This window comes from Ruditapes philippinarum, unplaced genomic scaffold (assembly GCF_026571515.1).
Source record: "Ruditapes philippinarum isolate M1 unplaced genomic scaffold, ASM2657151v2 ctg550_1_1_1_1, whole genome shotgun sequence".
Lineage (NCBI taxonomy): Eukaryota > Metazoa > Mollusca > Bivalvia > Venerida > Veneridae > Ruditapes > Ruditapes philippinarum.
In genome coordinates this window covers 379,655-401,273 of record NW_026854566.1, presented here as the reverse complement: position 1 = coordinate 401,273, position 21,619 = coordinate 379,655, and the positions used below count along the sequence as shown (strand labels likewise).

The following is a 21,619-nucleotide window of genomic DNA, read 5'->3' as shown; positions in this document are numbered from 1 at the left end:
TTGTTGTTTTTCATATATATTTCGCTATATAAACAAATTAGTAGAATTTGAATATAACTTCACTTTCTTTTGACAATTTCAGCCCTCACCTGTCCCAAGTAGGCGTGAATCCTCAGCCGATCTCACTAAACAGTCCAGCTCAGTCCCTCCTCCTGATATAGTGGCCCTCAGTGAGAGCATGAGCTCGAGACCTCTGTTTACTAGGGGAACTAAAGCAATCATTTGGGGCATGCAGCAGAGAGCTGTGCAAGGAATGATGGATTTTGACTATGTTTGTTCACGTAAAGAGCCGTCTGTGGTCGCCATGATTTATCCATTCACGTAAGTTACCTAAAATACTATAGTCAATGGATCACCCATTATTTATAGAAAATTTTTGGCATCAAATACCAGATTTGTCAGTTTGATGGTTTATTCATTACTTTTATGAAAGTGTTTTGTTTTCTTTTAGCAAGACAGTTTGTTTGTTCAAGGAGATACCAATCTGTTGTCAAATGCTCGAGTTACATGTCATTGAAATACATTAACGATTTAAAGGTTTATGTAATGTCCCTGTTAACAATTTGTACTAAGAATATCAATCAATTGCAATAATAAACATTATTCACACATTAAAGAAATTTTCTACACTCGATTTACAATTTCAAAAGTTTAGAAATAATATTAATTAAACCAGCTTTTTCATTCATTAATTTATTCATTAATTCATTCATTCATTCATGTAGTTGTTCAGACCGGAACACCCTGTCAGTAACTTGATGCTAAGTTAGGCTTCTTAGAGTTCTTATTTCTTTTTCAGAGGTGACCATAAACAGAAATTTTACTGGGGTCACAAAGAGGTGCTGGTACCAGTTTATAAAAACATGGCCGACTGTATGAAGAAACATCCCCAGGCTGATGTACTTGTAAGCTTCGCCTCGTTAAGATCAGCTTACGAGAGTACAGCTGAAACATTAACATTCCCACAGGTAATCTAATACAAAAAGCTTAAACAGTCTTCCTTTAAATATATTAAATTATGCTAAAAGTTTGAATTGTCCCCCTTTGATTATATTATAATCATACACAAAGTTTCAATTTTCTTCCTTTTAATATATATTATGAAAACTATACAAAGTTTGAATTGTCTCCTTTTTGATGTTATTGAACAGCAATTTAGGTGATTGATAGATAGTTTTAAGCAAATTTCTGAGAGCTTTCGGCTGTTGACTGGTTTCCTTTTATAGGTTGGAATCCTGCAAGGACTTTTGGATTCTTTCATGTGAGGAAACTATACACCTTGTTTGGTGGTTCTACTCATGTGCTGGTTGTGCCTGAAATAATGCATGAAGGGCACCTGAGGTCTTCCTCCACCAGTAAGCTGGAAAGTTGGCATAAAAACTAATGTCGGTGACTTATAATCCAACAAAAATCCTATGATAAATTCAACTGAATTCACCACCATTTATTTGTGAAAATGCTTTGAAACTGAGAAAATATGCAATAGTGAAAGAAACATAGTTTGAATAAAATATTTGTGTGTATTTCAGATTAGGACCATAGCAATTATAGCAGAAGGCATCCCAGAGAATCTCACTAGAAAGTTGATAAAAACTGCCAATGAGAAAGGTGTCAGCATTATAGGACCAGCTACAGTATGTATACCTTTTATATCTTTTTTTTCTGAAGAGAATTTATGAAAAAAGAAATTTATTTTGTAGTGTTTTGTAAGTGATTGTAAAAAATAAGTGCTCTGTAAGCTTGGGTCACATGTTTGATCCATGGGTTATTGGTAATTTCTCTGTTACAATTGATCTAATGATATTGAATCTAATGGTAATTTGTCTCTCACAGCTGATTCAGTAATATTTGAGAATAATTGTCAGTCACTTTAAGAGAAATTTGGTAATTACTGATTAGTTAAACAGGAAAGGACCGGCCTCCTGAGATATGACCAAATGTGTTTTTAACAATCAGCGTAAAAACAATACAAACACAAGTATAAACTGGTTTTGTGTAAACTGGCTGTCACTTTTATCTTTTTTATTAATACATGTATCTGAAAATATATATAAAAATATAAATAATCAGAAAATATATATAATCAGTTCAATAAAAAGAAATGCTTTTCTTTAGCTTTCAACATTTTGTGTTCTTCAGATTTTTTTTTATGAGTATTTGAAACAAAGTATTTTAAAAAACTTTTACTTATGTTTTATAGTTATCTAGGATGAACTGTAGGTACGAAACTATTTGCATAAGTTTGAAAAAATGTACTTGTTTTTATTACAGGTAGGTGGTGTTAAACCTGGCTGTTTTAAGATAGGTAACACTGGTGGTATGTTAGACAACATTCTCTCCTCCAAACTGTACCGTCCTGGTAGTGTAGCCTATGTATCAAGATCAGGGGGTATGTCTAATGAACTCAACAATATTATAGCCCTCAATACAGATGGTGTCTATGAAGGTGTGGCCATTGGAGGAGACAGGTAGGAAAATATCTAACTCAATAATTGGGAAATTCGTTTAGAACAAATAACAATATCAAAGATGACCTCCGATAATTCATGTGTTTGGTTGATCTAGATTTTCATCATAAGTGAATGGTTTTGTAAAGGGTAAAGTTAAGGTTTTTAACCTTGAAAATCTAGCCAATAGCTGATGAGCCCCAGTACCAATTTATAAAAGACTAGAATGTTTTATATCACAATAAATATATGTTTATTTACTTCTATGTTTCACCTTAGGAAATATTTTCTCTTAATGACATAGTTTCTGAAATGCAGAAATCGTCTATAAAATGTTTTAAGTAGCAATCAAGTTGGCCAGTTGTTGCCTTGTTACCTATTTTACAATCGGATTGTCATAAATGCTGTAAATGTTTCTTGTTTCAGATACCCAGGTACAACATTTATGGATCACATACTAAGATATCAAGATGATCCAGATGTTAAAATGATAGTTCTACTTGGTGAAGTAAGTTTATAATATATAAATATTTAAATTTTACCATAATGATACATTCAATTTTTTGTCAAAAACTTAAGATTTTACTTTTAATAGCACATTGTGCAGTAGCTGTGTGTTTGACAAGTGGATTTGTTGGAAACTGTTTGTAATCTTCACAATTTAGATGAAAATGTTGAGTGATATGATTATGGTGTTTCATATTATGTATAAAGGGGGCCTCTGGCTCTATGGTTAAAGTCATGGACTTAGAATTGCTAGCTCCTAACCACTGTTGGTTTGGTATCTGTAGTTACAAGGACTTACTGAGTTCTCCAGCAGTAAAGCAGGAAAGCCCTCCTATGACCTTACAGTGTAAATTTGACTTAAACTTAAATTTTCTTTTTGGTATATTCAAACATAACTTGGTTGTTTTCTATTATTTCTAGGTAGGTGGTGTAGAGGAGTATAGATTGACACAGGCTATGTCTGAAAACAGAGTAACAAAACCTGTAGTGGCTTGGTGTATAGGTACATGTGCTAAAATGTTCACATCTGATGTACAGTTCGGCCATGCTGGTTCATGTGCCAACGCTGACGCAGAAACTGCTGTCGCAAAAAATAAGGCACTAGAAGATGCAGGCGCACATGTACCAAAAAGTTTTGATGAATTAGGACATTTAATTAAGTAAGTAACAGAAAAAAATGCTTTACTGTGTTTTAGCTTAATTATTAGAAGAATAGGAAGAACTGTTGCACTTATCCCAGTGTTGGTGCCACACTTTGGTTAACTTTTTTGCGTGCACGTTAGAGTACTGAAGGGAATGGGTTGAAACTTCACATGGGATTGTTTTCTGTGATCATCTAACTTGTTGGGCACAGGTCCCACAACTCTTAAGTTACTCTCACAGTTATTCCCCTTTTCTTATTGTGAAGAATAGTTGAGAATATTATAATATTGTATGGGCATTTCTTGTTGTTGTTTATGCGAGTACAGTTCTATAGCTGTAGAGTTTATACTTCATACTTCTTTATTCACTAAGGAGCTAGAAAAAGCCAACAAATTTAACAAAAATAAAATAAATACAAAAAAATAGATTGCGTTTATTGATTCACACAAATACAAGTGTTTAATTGAAAAATTATAGCACAAACAAGCCAAAATATATTATTGTTTTTATCAAAATTAATATTGTTAAATTCATGCTGGTCATGATATCATAAATGATTAGCCATAGTGACGTGACACTCAACTGATTTCAATTAAAGCAGTTTAGCTTAAATAAAAATAAAGGGAAATATTTTGTAGCATACAAAATACATGCCTTTGTTTAAGCAGTTATAGTAATGCTTGATATCCCATGCTTAACATTCTGGTTAAAATTTTTTTTTTTTTTATTATAGACAAGTATATGATGGCTTGGTAGAAGATGGTACTATAGTTCCTAAACCAGATCAGGCACCACCCACAGTTCCAATGGATTTTGCATGGGCAAGGGTAAGTCTTCCACTTCATTACTTCGCAATTGCCCCTGATAATTTATTGCATTTAAAAAAAGGCTCATAACCTTTTTTAGCTCGACTATTTTGAAGAATAGGGAAATAGGACATATGGGTGACACTGTGGTTAAGTTTTAAGGTACAAGTTGGTAGCTCTCAAAAACTAATGAAGGGAGTTGGTTAATACTTTACATACCTATTTGACAGCATAATAGGAGGTAAATGTTCAAGGCTGATAACTCTGACTTGGATTTTGACATAATTATGGCCCCTTTTGAATTTAGAAAATTCTACATTATCCAGTCTCTTGTATTATTTTCAGGCACTGAGAATAGATGAGCAGGCTGTCCTACCAACAGCTGTTGTAATAGATAACAGTAATACATGTACAAGTAATCAAACTTGATTGTTTTTTTCAGGAATTAGGTTTAATACGTAAACCTGCATCATTTATGACAAGTATATGTGATGAAAGAGGACATGAGTTATTGTATGCTGGTATACCTATAACTGATATATTTAAAGAAGATATGGGTATAGGTGGTGTACTTAGTCTGCTCTGGTTCCAACGAAGGTTAGTCACTAAAAATAGATATAATGATAGCAGTACTTGAGTTACTCCGGAACTCTGCAAATATGGGTTTTTCCTTCCTAATCCAGATTATTTTGAATGAGTTTTATATTTGCTGCTAATGTGTTTAATAATCAGTATTGATGTCATATAATGAAACATGGTTTTCAATTTATTAAGTTACAACATTGTCAGGTTAATCTCTTTAAGTAAGTGGTTTTTTAGCTCACCTTGCACAAAGTGCAGGTGAGCTTTTAGGATGGCCAACCAAATGGCGTCCGTCGTCTGTCGTCCGTCCACATTTGAAATATTCTAAGGACATCTTCTATGATACCGCAAGGCCAATGTTAATGAAACTTGGCAGGAATACTCTTTGTATGAAGCTCTATCAAGATTATTCAAAGATTTCCATTTCATGCAGAACTCTGGTTGCCATCATGCAACAGAAAGAAAAATCTTTAAATATCTTCTTTTAAAGAACCTTAAGAGCTAGAGCTTAGATATTTGGCATGAAACATCTTCTAATGAATGTCTACCAAGTTTGTTCAAATAAAAGCCCTGGGGTCAAAATTGGCCCCGTCCCAAGGGGTCATAGATTTTCCCTATATGCATATAGTAAAAACTTAAAAAATCTTCTTTTAAAGAACCCAAAGAGCTAGAGCTAAGATATTTAGCATGAAACATCTTCTAGTGAGTGTCTACTAAGTTTGTTCAAATAAAAGCCCTGGGGTCAAAATTGGCCCCGCCCCAGGGGGTCATTGATTTTCCCTATATGCATATAGTAAAACTTAAAATTTTTTTTTTTAAAGAACTGTAAAAGCTAGAGCTTAGATATTTGGCATGAAACATCTTCTAGTGAATGTCTACCAAGTTTGTTCAAATAAAAGCCCTGGGGTCAAAATTGGCCCCGCCCCAGGGGGTCATTGATTTTCCCTATATGCATATAGTAAAAACTTAAAAAATCTTCTTTTAAAGAACCCAAAGAGCTAGAGCTAAGATATTTAGCATGAAACATCTTCTAGTGAATGCCTACCAAGTTTGTTCAAATAAAAGCCCTGGGGTCAAAATTGGCCCCGTCCCAGGGGGTCATAGATTTTCCCTATATGCATATAGTAAAACTTAAAAATTCTTCTTTTAAAGAACTGTAAAAGCTAGAGCTTAGATATTTGGCATGAAACATCTTCTAGTGAATGTCTACCAAGTTTGTACAAATAAAAGCCCTGGGGTCAAAATTGGCCCAGCCCCAGGGGGTCATTGATTTTCCCTATATGCATTTAGTAAAAACTTTAAAAAATCTTCTTTTAAAGAACCCAAAGAGCTAGAGCTAAGAAATTTAGCATGAAACATCTTCTAGTGAATGTCTACCAAGTTTGTTCAAATAAAAGCCCTGGGGTCAAAATTGGCCCCGTCCCAGAGGGTCATAGATTTTCCCTATATGCATATAGTAAAAACTTAAAAAATCTTCTTTTAAAGAACCTTAAGAGCTAGAGCTTAGATATTTGGCATAAAACATCTTCTAATGAGTGTCTACCAAGTTTGTTCAAATAAAAGCCCTGGGGTCAAAATTGGCCCCGCCCCAGGGGGTCATTGATTTTCCCTATATGCATATAGTAAAAACCAAAAAAAAATTTCTTTTAAAAAACTCAAAGAGCTAGAGCTAAGATATTTAGCATGAAACATGTTCTAATGGGTGTCTACCAAGTATGTTCAAATAAAAGCCCTGGGGTCAAAATTGGCCCCGCCCCGGGGGTCATTGATTTTCCTTATATGTGTATTATAGCAAAAACTTAAAAATCTTCTTTGAAAAAACCCAAATAGCTTGAGTTTAGATTTTATACATGAAACATCTTTAAGTAAATATCTACAAAGTTTGTTCAAATAAAAGCCCGGGGGTCAAAACTGGCCCTGCCCCAGGGGTGTCATTGTTTTTAATTATATGTGTATAGTAAAAACTTAAAATATTTTCTTTAAAAAACCCAATGAGCTAGAACTTAGATGTTTAGCATGAAACATCTTCTTATGGGTGTCTACCAAGTCTGTTCAAATAAAAGCCCTTGGGTAAAAATTGGCCGGGGGGGGGGGGGGCTATATACAGGTGAGCGACCTCAGGGCCATCATAGCCCTCTTGTTTCTTCTTCATAATTATGCCCCTTTTTCTTGTAAGCTTTTTTGTAAGTTTTTGCTTGTAAGCTGTTATCTCCAAAACTTACTGAAGGGTTTGTGCCTTTTTTGGAACAATTTTATGCATTCATAATAATAAAGCAGTGATTAACTCAATAAAACATCTTAATAACAAGCCTTTGTACCTTTTTGGACAATTTTATGTATTCATATAGGAAAGCATTATTATACTCAATGAAACACCCTTGTGACATCTTCGAATAGTCGAGCGTTACTGTCCTCTGACAGTTCTTGTTTTTATATTTACTGTAAACCTGGTGTAAATCTGGTGTTTTTCATGATGTTTTAATTTTAGCTATTTATGCTGGGGTGAAAAGGGGCTCCACTTTGACCGTTTAACCTATTTCTCAGGTGAGCGATCCAGGGCCCTCTGGGCCCTCTTGTACTAAATAAAGGGGTCTCAATTGTGAGGTCATTGTTATCAAATAATTCTCGGTTTGAGTAAAGCTGTGAATTAATATAATCATGAAGGCTGGATAGTATAATCATGAAGGCTATAAGACTTTAGTGGTTTATTACGAAGTATTTGAACAATAAACCATGCATATATTGTACTTCAGGGCAAGAAAAAAATGGCATATTATTTTAATTATATAATTATATGCTTAACGTAATGGACATGTAGTTCCATTCTAACATGCTTAAAGTAATGGACTTATGTTGCTTTGAATTTGGAACTGTTCAGTTGTGAAAGATTTTGATTACATTATGATAAAATTTAAAAAAAGTGTTAATATTAAGCAGTTTTCAATTCATATTGAGTAGAATCGTATGAAAATACAGGTCGGTTTTGCTCTATACTGTTAACATAGGCAAATGATTGAGTGATTTAAACTTTAACCATTTTATTCTTGTAGGCTTCCACGATATGCCACAAAGTTTATAGAGATGTGTTTAATGGTAACTGCAGACCATGGACCTGCGGTGTCTGGTGCTCACAACACAATAGTCTGCGCTCGTGCTGGCAAAGATCTCATCTCCTGTCTAACATCTGGTCTTCTTACTATTGTATGTTCATTCAATTACTTTAATTAAAATTGCTCCATTGTGTAAACTGTTTTGAATCCCTCAGTTTTGATGATTGTGTGAAATATTTGAAAAATACCTTAAAAGCATCATGATTACTAAGGCAAATATCAAGGCTACTAAAAAATCATCATGATTGTTGTAAAAAATATCATAATTATTGTAAAAAAGCATCATTACTCATTAGTACACTAGAATAATCATGAGTTCTCTAAAATAAATATATTTTGGTTATTGAATAAAATATCACAATTTCTCTACATTTATAACAATTTCTTTAAATAAAATATCACAAGAATTGTTTCAAAATATCACATTTATTTTTAAAATATCACCATTAATCTAAAAGTGTCATGATTTCTGCAAAGAAAAATCAGGTTAAAGTCGTTGATTTCAAACCTCTTGCCCCTCCTTGCTGTGGTTTGAATCTCAACAAGGACTTTGGATTCTTTTATGTGAAGCTTACAGAACATTAGTGGTTCTACTTGCCCGTTTGTGTCTGAAATAATTCACAGAAAGGTGGAACGTCACTATATGACCTTTACTGTGTTGGTACCACGTAAACCCCCCTCCCCAACCCCCCACCAAAAAAAAGTCTGTATTACCATTATTGATTACTATTAGAAACATTATTACAATGGATATTTAAGGGTGACAGATTCGGTGGTGCTTTGGATGCAGCAGCTAAACAGTTCAGTGATGCCGTGGACTCTGGTATGATACCCATGGACTTTGTTAACTCTATGAGGAAGAAGGGAAAACTTATAATGGGTATAGGACATAGAGTTAAATCTGTAAGTTGTTTAAATAAGTTTTTAACCTTGAGTCTTTTGTGGAAAGGAATTTTAATTGTTTCCCAAATCCAAGAAATTTTTCATTGTGTTATTGTATACATGTATATTCATGTTGTACAAGTTGGAAATAAGATATTGTTTGGATCAATCCCTTGTCTGCTGATCTACCCATGTCACTAGTGCAGATCAAAATCAGCTAGCACGTCAGTGATTATGCCCTGCACTGTTTGCATACAGTCAGTACATGTACTTATTTTGAAAAAAAAAAAAAGCTGGCCAGACAGAGGAGAAATTAGCCCTTCCATTAAGAAATAGGTTGCATGAACAATAGTTGTCAATTGAAATTTATGCATTTTTGACAGAGGGGACAAAAGCCCTTTCATGAAATTTGTGAATAGGACAAAAATTCTTATTCCATGAGTTTGACCAGGCAGACAAAAGCCGTTGTATTTAATTGTCAGGGGACACATATTTTTAGCCACATAGACAAGTTGTTATTTTTGCTAGCACTGACAGGGCTTATTTGTATTTTATATTATTTATTATTACAGATAAACAACCCTGATATGAGAGTAGTAATTTTAAAAGAATATGCACAGAAAAATTTCCCGTCTACACCAATATTAGATTATGCCATTGAAGTGGAGAAAATAACAACATCGAAGGTAAGGATTTCTATTGGCCTATTTTAAATGTGTTATATGCAAGGACAAAGAAATATAAATATATAAAATATAATAAAAATATTGCATACATTGGCTATTCTGATATATTGCATTGCGCGAGTTGATTCTGGAAAGGTCCGTCTGCTTAGCTTAATAGGGAGAACATCAGATTTGTATTCCAGAGGTTGCTGGTTCAATCCCCGGTCACGCAAAAATTTCTCCATGACCTTGTATGACCTAAATTTGTAATAGTAATATTTATCTTAATCTGTAATGTAGATTTTGAAACTTTAGCACAATTTAAACAAGGTTGTTTTGTGTTGTTTTTTTTTTATTTTAAAGAACATTGTTTTATTTTTGTATTCACAGAAACCAAACCTCATATTGAATGTGGATGGATTTATTGGCGTGGCATTTGTAGATCTGTTAAGGAATTGTGGCTGTTTCACCAGGTTTGTATAATTATGTTATACTGTATTTTATAGTCTTAAAACAAGCTCATATCTTGACATATCAATTGTAGACTGCATGCTTTGATCTTTGTCAATGACTGTATAGTGCCCGCTTGTGCCTGAAATAATGCCCAAGGGGATACATGTGTTCTTCCTTGACAAGTAAACCTTGTAATCCTTTTCCATAAAAACTGGAAATTGGCTGTGTGACCCCTAATATGATTATTTAAGGTTAGACCAAACTGCTAAAAGGTACCTTTATGACATAATAATCTATGATGTTGCAAGGGCTGATAGTGAGAAACAGTCAATGAATTTAAGACTAGCCCGAATTCCAGTTTTGAATTTATTCTACTATACTGGCATGCGAGCAGTTTCCGTACAAAAATCGTAGTTACTTAATCATTATTTTTTATTACGCTCACTCACCAAAATTTAAATGTTACACATCAATATTCGGCTCGTCACACAAATCATGGAAATTCCATCATGTTCTAAACATAGAATAACCCTTAGTTATGAGGCCTCGTATGGGGTACCGAAAATATCCATTATTTTGTATAAAGAGAAGTAGTTCCCGTACATAAAATTTAACCCATTATATTTATACAATTTTTTTATATCGGACCTATTTTTCATTTATCATTGTTGAACAGACCATTTTCTAAGAGATAAATAGATGTAATTCAGAAAATAGAAAGTAGACTAAACGCGTGTATCTATTACCCGGTACAGTTACCCCCAACGCATTCACATGCGATGGCATGCTTGTATGCATGATATTTTACGCATCAAAGCCATAAAATTATTTTATATAGTAATATTGGTCAAAATTCTGATAATTAAACAAGTTTTCATCACATTGCCTTCTTATCTGTAAACAGGTGGTATTAGTGGAAAACCTTTTAACATGCCTCACGTGTAAGTATGTTTGCGCATGCGCGCAGAGACGGAATTCCCCCAGATAAAACAAGGTCACGTTTTGACAACGCACAGGTGAAAGTGATTTAAAATGAGACTTTTTATACGTACTGCCGAACTGACACTTAGATTTTGTCTCGTTTATGTATCTGCTTGATTTGAAATGAATTTTTGAAGAATGCATGTAAAAATCAAGCGTTTAAATGAAAAATACGGGTACTGCTTCTGTACAGGAACTGCTCGCATGCCAGTATATTTAACTAAATTTTCTTAAAATTTTCACTGGCCCAAACTATTTTTCACTGGCCATGAGCCACCGGGCCAGTGCTAAATTCGATGACTGAAGAAAGTATACTACCTCTGTTATATGGATATTATAATACAATTTTCAGAGAGGAAGCACAAGAGTTTATAGAGATAGGAGCATTGAATGGACTGTTTGTACTTGGTAGAAGTATGGGATTTATTGGTAAGTAACAAATTTCTTTACATTGTTATGTATAACTCTTTAATGGATATAGAACTCTTTTTGGTCATTTGCGACCTTTGGTCTTTAATGACCTGTTGATTGTCAATAACCATTAGTGGTCACAGAATGTTAGATATAAGCGTTATACTAGAGGGAGAAAAAAAAGATTGTTTTAAGTGAAAAAACAGTACTTCTCAAGTTATGTGATTAATAGAATATTATATTTGTCATAATATAATTTTATTCAACTCAATAAATTCAGTATTGAACTTACACTTATTCAATATCCTCTATATATAATGAAAATAATACTTTTTGTCATGTGATAACATGATAAAATTTTACATTTTTAGGTCATTTCCTAGACCAGAAGAGGTTGAAACAAGGTCTGTACAGACATCCATGGGACGATATCTCTTATGTTATGCCAGAGCAGTTTGGTGGCGGCGATCAAGTTGCACAATAAAGCACTGTCCATCATTGTTTATCTGGTTAAACTATGATTGGGACAGTATTTACATTAGAGGCCATACATAATATGATCACATTTAGTGCTTGTAGAAGTTTTAATAAACTGTTGTTAATATTAATGGATTACCTATGATGGTATACTGTGGTTGTAGAACTTGTAGATTTTGGTTGTTATTTTACCTGGTCAATAAATAATGATAATCAATGATTTATTGGTCTGTATATAATGGGCATTTTAAGAAAAAAATGATCTCTGACGTTCAAAGATTAATTTAATTTAAGTTTAGAATACTTTTCTAGAACGAAATAAAAAACAAGAGAAGCATCTTAGTGAAATGCTTTTAGTAAAATATAGAATATTTTGAAAAGAATCAGATATTACGTCAATATATATGTACTATACAGTTGAAAAGTTAAATTTATGAGAATTAGGTATTTGACTTTATATTTGAATTTATATTCATTTAAAGGAGATTTTTTTTACAATTCAGTTGGCCTGATACCAATGTAAGCATAAAGCAAGTATATACATAGGACCTAACATATAGTTGTTTTATTGAAACTTGCATTAAATGAATCTAGAAAAGCATTATAAGGGAGAAGACTGTAGTATGAATACTAAGTTTAAATAACTTAATTTTAAACAACAACACATGTGTTGATGACATAAAATAAAGCCAGAAAATGTCTGTATTGTGATAGCTGTACTTTGATGATTGTCGTGAGATGTTATATTAAACACTTCCCACCCATAATTTCTGAAATGGCCTTTGTCCACCTTTCAATCTGGACATAGTCATGTAACATTTTAGGGAAAATAAGAAAAATATGTACTAACTGAGTAGTGAACAGTGCAGACTATGATCAGACAGAATGGAAGTTCTTGCTGGTCTTGGTTCTGCACTGGTGGTTTTGACGACATTTGTTGCCGCAAGGAGGCTAAGGGTTAAAGAAATATATAATTGTTAAATTACTTTGTTTTATAATACTGCAAGTTTGTCAATAACTGACATTTATATAATCTGTATACATGACTGCAGGCCATTTATGAAGTAATTCCATTTTTTTTTCTATAATTAAAGAAATTTGTAGTATTATTAATTGGATAAAAAATTTCGTGATGGGTTATATGGTCATATATAAACGCTTATTTGCAATATAGCAGTGGCCATTTGGCTCAAGTCATATATACAAACAACCATTTATATAGGGTCATATAACCTATAAAAATTTCTTCATAAATATCAAAAACATTGAAAACAAATGATGTCATGTGATAGATGTTTAAATTATACTATACATATACTTAGTTATCATTTTATGTTGTTTAAATTTTCTAGTTATAACATACATGTATTTACATGAATAATTGTTTATTTAGATATCATATATTACATATCTATTGGCAGATGCAATAGGTCTTTTGTTATTTTTGGCATAATTACATGACGTTCTTTTACTTACAAAGTATGCAATTTGTATGTTGAGGGGTGGCTTTTTTTGGTGCAATTTACATTAAGCAATTACGTTTTTTTTCTTGTTTGATATGTTTATATGGGGAAAATTAAGTAGAACTTTAGAAAACAGAATGTTGAAAATGTGTGATGCCTGTTGACAAATATTTTATGATTTTAAGTTTCCTTCAAATAAAATTGTAAAAATATATTCAAGTATGCCGATTAATATGTTGAAAGGCATTGAATATAGGAGGGGTTTTTGTTTTTACTAATTTTCCCAAATGTGCATTCTAAGTGTTAAATTGAGCTTGGTGTGAATTTGGAGGGTTTGGTAAATATTTTAATTAGTGCTCTCCCTTTATTTCAATAAGAAAAGGCAGTGAATTTGGAGTATTTTTTCCAAGTGGTTAGGGTAAACAAACCTTAACACTTGTTGTTGTTTTTTTATGATATCAAAAGTGCATCCCTGTAACTCTAATAGTAGGATTTAAGAAAATATAAAGGCACAATTACTTATTTTCTGCTCAGTTTTGATTACTATATTATTTATTGAAACAACATGACATTGTATCAAGTGTTATTTATTTTCTTGTATATTATTTACATTTGTTTTGGATATTTGTTTTATGTTTTATGCTATAAAAAGGTTTGATTTAAAAGGTTTCTTTATATATATATTTTTTTTGCATTTTGGAACATTCCAATTGTCTCTTTAGTAAGTCCCTTTATGGTTTATGTTCTCCAACTTAAAATCTTTTGCTGTTTACCACTGTTCAAATTCAAATGTCCATTTGATGAGATATCCATCCAGATTGTAAGCAAGACTACTCAGGTACCTGATTATTCTTTTAAGTTAAATAAGCCCCTGAGGTCTTCCTGATGAAGATTTGAATGAAATGAAATTTAAATTAAAAGAGTTGGTAAGAAATATTTCCGAAATGAATGCGAAATCAGTTACATGAAGTATTGATGAATATAAAAGACGGGAATTTTGTTACAAAATAATTGAATACAAAGAGTTTTTTTAAAACTAAGATTTTTTCAATATTTTGATTAAAAGAGTTAATTATGCATTTTCAACTTTATGTAACCGTACCCCCCTCCCCCCCTTGGACTATTTGGACTTTTTAATGTTTTGGATTTTCAAACCAGTGGTGAAGGCCCTGACCTGCAAGACAGTCGGATGGATGATTCTTCACTCGCTGAAACCCATGTGCTGCAATTTGTGCATATCACTGGCCATTACAGCACCAAAGCAAATCTACCACATTGGCCCAGCAGTGCCAGGCAAAACAAATAGGTTAAAGCTTGGCTTACTTGCTTTGCATCCCTACCAGGGGTGGATGGTCTGTGGTTACCAAGGGGGTGGGTGGGGAGTGGTTATAATTGACTGGTATGCTAGACACTAGAATCTCATATGGAACATCACAGTCATGTTATTATAATCGTTAATGCAACACCATTATAATTTTAATCTCACAGAATAGTTCTATTTATAGTTAAACATTAAATTATATATATCACTTCTGGTTTTACCTTAAATTTGATATTTGCTGAACATAGTTGTCCTTATTTGATACATGTATGTAATAAAACAGTAATTGAAAATGACTAGAATTCACCTTCATTAAATATTGTAAACAGAAAAAAAAATTGTAGTTTTTTTTGTAAATCATTTTTGTCTTCCGTATGACATTAAATTTTAGGTTAGTAATAATGTTTTAGTTTAAGTAAACTTAATATCTTACTGTAATATTATTTATTCATGTAAATTTGGGAAACATTTATTTAATAATTACAAATGAATATTTAATAATAAAATATTCATTCTTCGCAAGAAGTATATAAATATGTGTAGGAAATATTACATTGTGTCTGTCTGCCTGTTGTTTATTGTATACACACTGTTATAGGTACATAGTACTTGTATATATATATGTTAATTGTTAATGAGTTATAAACATCTATAGTTGATCAAAATAACATAACCGTGTAGCAGCACTTAAATAAATACATACCTTCGTGAGCTTCTGTGTTTGTTTTCTTTCATATAATTAAACTTTTTGTTATGTTGTATTATGCCAAGGTAGCTGGGTAAATTTCCCAGTAATAAGTCAGGGGCCGTCTTGGCTACTTCAGTATTTATCAAATCCATAAATAAATTTAGGTTAAAATATTATTATCATTGTATGACCTTGCCAATGAATGCCATTTTAAGGTCAAGTCAAATTAGAAAAATTCAACATGTTGGTGTTGTCATAAAAATGGTTTTGTTAAAGTATGAATCATATAATTGAAAATCTTATGAGACTATGCAAAATCCCATCATTTGACCTTGTCACATTCATTTAAAGGTCAAGGTCATACATTGCTCTTGTATCAAAACATCAGTGTTGTTAAATAGAGAATAACATGCTACTGTCTTTTGATATCAATTTTATCAGGCGAGGCTGATATGGGCTAGAAAGGGCGAGGCTTGCCGAGCCCTTTCTGCCCATATCAGCCGAGCCTGATAAAATTGATATCAAAAGACAGTAGCATGTTTTTCTATTTATCATGTAACACATAACAACTGTCAAAATAAAAGAATAATCTACTTTTAAATAGCGAATTTCGTTAAAAAGGGGGATTTTTGTTCAAAGAAATAATTCTTGAAAAAAATTCCTCCGCCCCTGAAACTTAGAATTTGTTATTGGCGGCCATTTTTTCTTTCGACTCGGATAAAAGATACAACAGATTGTAGGCCTAATACGATAAAATTCTTACCTTTAATTTAAACATCGATCCAAAAATCCACTTAGAATCACATAAACTAAACTTTACTGCAATTTTTGTCTTGAATTGTCAAATTCAAAAGTTCACGCGATAATTTCAATCAAAGAAAAGTCAAATCGGCAATCAAACACAAGCTACACAAACATGCGTCTTATTTTTTAAACGAAACAATTTGTTCACTTATTGAATAATAATCCGGCGAAATAAAGTAAACATTTACAAGATCTCAATGAAAATCGTCTAGCCTGTTTGTTATGATTACATGTATAGTATGACGTGAACATCGATGATGTCATTTGCAATATAAATTATGACGTCACTTCATTTAGTTGGAGCTAAAACTATTCGCTATCTAATTTATTCGTAATTGAAATCGAAATAATAGGCCTAAATATCACACCTTGATTCAAGACTTGTAAGGGTATGAGATTACATTGTAGAATTCACATGCTGGTAAAAATGAGAATATAAGCAATTGAAAAAAGTCCGTTAAAATGGGTGGGGCTTATTTTTGATATCAGGTTACTGACCTGATATCAAAAATAATTATCAGGCAAGTGTTATCGGGCAGTTACCATAGTAGTTGCATGATAAAGTATCAAATTATTCCATTAATAACAAAGTTGTGGCCAGTTTTTGCAAAAATTAATAATATCACCTTGAATATTGAGGTAAAGTTCACTACCTTCTTAAAGGTATTATCAAAAGGGTAATTATGCACAGGTATGAAAACAAAACATCCAAAAATAACATAGCTAATTGTAAATAAGGTCTTTTTCCTACCTGCTTGCTCCTTTAAATAGTGGGGTTCAACCCACAAAATGTTTGAGGAAATTAATAAATCACAAGGAAAATAAAGATAACAAAGACACAAACAGATTTCAACTATATTTTTAATCTTAAAATATAATGGATGGCTATACAAAAATATAAAATATATGCTTTAATTATTAGATAAGATACAAAGACACTTAAACAAATATCATGCTCAAAGCACTTTGCTCTGTATGTGTGAGAAAGTGAGTGAATTATTAAAACCTTTAACATCGACATTTAAGTTGGCCGATTGACATTTAAGTTGGCGAATCAGACATAAAACATTGACATTTAAGTTGGTCAATTAGACATGTAACATTGACATAAATTGGCCAATCAGACCTTGACATTGACATTTAAGTTAGCTGATCAGAAATAAAGTACAAAGGGAATGAACAATACAATTAGTGGGCTTGTTGCAAACAATTTTATCTGTAATTTTTATATAACATCCATAATGTCAGCAAGCCAGGAAGATTTTAAAATTCTCAGTCCCCAAAATTTGCGAAGAATTATAAGAAATTCTTACCCTGAAATAAATCCGAATATATCCAACATTATGATATGAAGATAACATGTTTTCATTTCATAATTGGGAAATATTCATAAGTGATTCATTAAAAAAGATATCATTTAAATCTCTATCCCATAGATAAATGGGAGAGGAAAAAAAACAATATTAACTTAATTGGTCACCAAATGATTATTGGAAACCAAAAATGGCTGATCACCTTCAAGAATATGGATACTATTTTTAGAATTTTAAAGGCCACTGTCTGTTTATTTTATAGCTATTTTAAGAAAGTGAAAAGGTTATTTTTAGAATAAAATAAAGATCACCAAGTGCAACTATAACATACTCACTTCCACAGAAAAAATTATTAGTAATTTTGCATTGAAAATGTTAATGTACAGAAAATGGGTTGAATGACAGTAAAACTAACAACAGCAAGAATAATAGGGGTTTTTTGTGTCCTGTAAATTGGTCCGATGAGAAAACATTTTAAAACAAATATTCATGCATAAAATGTGCTTGCAGTTCACTGGTGATATCGTTTGCCATATTAAAACTCTTCAGTATCATATTGTAAATGGTTTGTAAGTATTTTGTGCATTTTTATGTAACAAGTCCTCCAGCACTTTCATAAATGATATTGGTAAAAAAATGTACTGTGTGTAAACATGATATCGAAGATGAAGACCATGCAATTTCCGAGTAAGTAATTCAATAAGCAGTCTGGAAAAAACTTTATTAAATATTTCTACAAATTTAGAAAAAATATAAAATAAATTTTTGTTTTAACAAAAAATTTTAAAATTTATAAAATAATTTTGTGTGGAAAATAGACAGGGTCTACATCTAGGTTTATTCATTATCATTATTTTTTATACTAAAAAGAAACAGGTATACAACAAATGGTCTGTAAGACACTTTGAAGTTGCAATAATAACATTTTTCACAAGAATGACCATATTGATAGAAATACAGATGCACATGATGGAAATGAGGAAACTTATTCATGGAAACAATAGATATACATATCCATGGACACCAAGACACACATTCTGATAAAACTTGGATACATATTCACAAAAACAAAGCTGATATCCATGACCCTCCTATATTTAATATTCCATGGAGAACACACATATACATATACTGTCCATGGCAAAAACATAAATAATATCCAGTGAAATTAATACACTTTGTTAAAAAGAGATAAAAAAAAATCATCACAAGACCAAAGGCACAACCTTTTTTTCTTTCACAAATTGCACAAAAGTGAACTTAAAACAGAAACATATGGTATATGATATGAATGTATAAAATACTTCAAGAAAAACATTGTGCTAAGGTCAACTTAGGCACTTTAACTGAGAACAAAATTCACAAAATTGTATACTTTCATTCAATGAAATCTACATGTTTTAAGTTCTTCATTTTAAATATGAAATTTACATTATTTTTTTTTCAAATTTCATTAAATATTCAATAATAACGGTTTCTTTTGTTTTCAAAGCTTTATAATCCATTCTATTAGTTACTGCATATTTAACCCTTTACCTCATATATACGCGAAACAATGCATTTTCTACCCCCCCCCCCCTTTTTTTAGGCCTGAAATAGTGAAAAAATGTCCTATTTGGGCCCCAAACACATGTTTTCGTTTGAGAAATGTTGCTTAAAAAAATGAGCACTTTTTCGGCGCCGCCCCCCATCCAAAAGATACATCAGGGGGTTGCCAGAAGGGGGATGTGCCCCCTTCTGTTTGGGGGGTTTGAAGGAGTTGGAGTCCCCCTCAATGCCAAGAAAATTTTGGAATTATGAGAGGCTTAAAATGACCCCAGGTCGATCATAAGGTAACGTGTAACCAACGCTGAAAAGCCTTTGACTCTATCTCAATCCCTTGAGAAGTTGCAGCATTTTGAAATAAATTTTGATGGAAAAAATCGAGGCAAAATAGTGATTTTTGGCAATTTTGAGATGTCCCCTCGTTGCCATGGTAACAGCAAATTTAAGACTGAGCATGTCGTTACAAAGGCAATGGTCCAGTCAACATTTGTGCCAAGTTTGATTAGTATTAAAGCATTTTTCATAGTTTGAACTTGTAAGAGGAGGCTTTTCAGTGAAAATGGCCATTTTTCACAATATGCTCATGGGGGAAAGGGTTAAAGGTTAATTTTACATTAAAAGATATAAAGAAATTTAAAATGCAATGAAACAGATTTTAGGCACTGTGTATAAGCTCTGAAAAACCTGACTGATATCATGAAACTGTAAACCAGTCAAATGGTGCAGTACTGTGACCATTGTGAATAAAAAAACACTCATCAAATTGAAAGCATGTTTGTCATTCAAAAACCCGATTTCCTTCAAGAGTTTCCAAAATACTCATTATTGGCTGGTCTCTAAAATGTAATACTTTTTAACATACAGCAAAATAAAAACCAATGTAAAAATACTGCTCTTCCATTGGTCAATTTGAACTAATAGATCAAAAATAACCAATCAGATGTTTTCAATTTTTGACTGGTATACAATTTCAACATTTACAAAATCAGATCACAGCCTGTTTTTTAGTAAATATTCAGTAAAATCTTGGGTGTAGAAAAGAAATAATAAATATAAGCACAGACAACAGGAAGTCACAACCACAGGTGTATATATCAGAAGGCATCTTGCAAGGCAAAGATGAAAAAAAATAGTATTCTGGGTAAAATGTAGAAAATATATTATCACAACCTAATTGACAAAGTCTTGCATAATATAAGTCTGAAATATTTAACAAGATAACTACAATGTATGTATAATTATAAGTCTGTACTATACTGGTATGAATTCTTTCACTCAATACCTTTATACTTATATTATAGATGTATAATAGTCTACCTTTGTACAGGAAAGTACATTTAATTTTAGCCAGGCTATTTTACCATATTAAATTTACATGTATATTAACGCTTGTTCAGCATTAAATTTAGAACTGTCTACTGTGAATGTGGAGGGGGGAGTTGTGATAGTAAAACGATAAAATATAGCAGCCATCAGTAGTCAGTTTAAACTTAACCACACTAAATATCTTAAATGGACTTGTCCATCTTTAAATCTGGATAAAACCATTTACTATAGTATAATTTATATCGAAATTTTTTTCAAAAAATGTACTGACTGAATAGTGAACAGTTCTGCACTGTTAGTATGGGTAGAATCATGACTGGCAAGCTGGTTAACTGCTAGACTTCATGGACAAAGAGGCTGGCCTTACTAATATACATGCATTCTGGTCCCTAGTAAGCACAAAGCTGACAAAGGCAAAACTTAATTAAGCAGTCTGTAAGGCATATAATTTCATCAATGGTAAATCTGTAATTTCGAGAAAATAAATTCACAGGTTGCACTGGTCCATGAATAGAAGTCTTTAAAGGAGCCAAAAATTCAGGGATAATACATCTTAAATATAAACATTTTGTGTCCACACATTTTGTAAAGTATATTATGTACACCACTTCTCCCATGCTTATGTATTTTCTTGACAAACTTATAATTGTTTGTATAAAATTTCTAATTTTTCAGAAGGTAAAAAGATAATGTCTTGAATATACTTCTAAAATATCTGAATATCTATGCAATAAAATTTTCTAAAATTGCTGGGTCCTATCTTTAAACACTTTTAACCTGTACAAAAGATGTCTACAAAATACCACAAAATTTGTATCTTGTATCAAAATAGAGAACAGAATTCCTAAAGAAAGCCCAACACTGCAAAATTGAAAATGCTGCAGGCTGGGTTTAATTGAAAAGCTTATCATTTTAGATTATTTTTGTTCTGAACGGCAACCTTTTAACAAATGCCAATTCTTGATTTCAAACAACTGTTCTCCTCAGACAGGTTTGCCTATATCTTCACAACTAAGCTAATAATTGACAGTTTTACACAAGTATCTTTGATACATATTTGTACTTAAAAATGGAACAAAAACATTGGTAACACAGGTACATGCTCCCTGGTGTGAATTTCACAACGTTAAGAACATACCATACTATGAGAAACAAAGGAAAATCTATTTTAAGAATCAGTGGCCTTGACTAAATGA

General features: G+C 32.2%; 1 protein-coding gene across 1 annotated transcript in view; it reads left to right on the top strand.

Annotated features, from left to right (window-relative positions):
* LOC132740487 (ATP-citrate synthase-like) overlaps positions 1-12,498 on the top strand; it is a 47,877-nt gene extending 35,379 nt beyond the window's left edge. The window contains exons 13-26 of the mRNA XM_060728399.1: positions 83-321; positions 800-968; positions 1,530-1,634; positions 2,272-2,468; positions 2,874-2,955; positions 3,375-3,613; positions 4,330-4,423; positions 4,845-4,999; positions 8,035-8,185; positions 8,854-8,997; positions 9,549-9,662; positions 10,032-10,114; positions 11,428-11,504; positions 11,858-12,498. Coding sequence (XP_060584382.1) covers positions 83-321; positions 800-968; positions 1,530-1,634; positions 2,272-2,468; positions 2,874-2,955; positions 3,375-3,613; positions 4,330-4,423; positions 4,845-4,999; positions 8,035-8,185; positions 8,854-8,997; positions 9,549-9,662; positions 10,032-10,114; positions 11,428-11,504; positions 11,858-11,970 — 1,962 coding nt within the window. The 3' untranslated portion in view covers positions 11,971-12,498. The remainder of the gene's footprint in view (positions 1-82; positions 322-799; positions 969-1,529; positions 1,635-2,271; positions 2,469-2,873; positions 2,956-3,374; positions 3,614-4,329; positions 4,424-4,844; positions 5,000-8,034; positions 8,186-8,853; positions 8,998-9,548; positions 9,663-10,031; positions 10,115-11,427; positions 11,505-11,857) is intronic.
* The last annotated feature ends 9,121 nt before the right edge of the window (positions 12,499-21,619 follow it).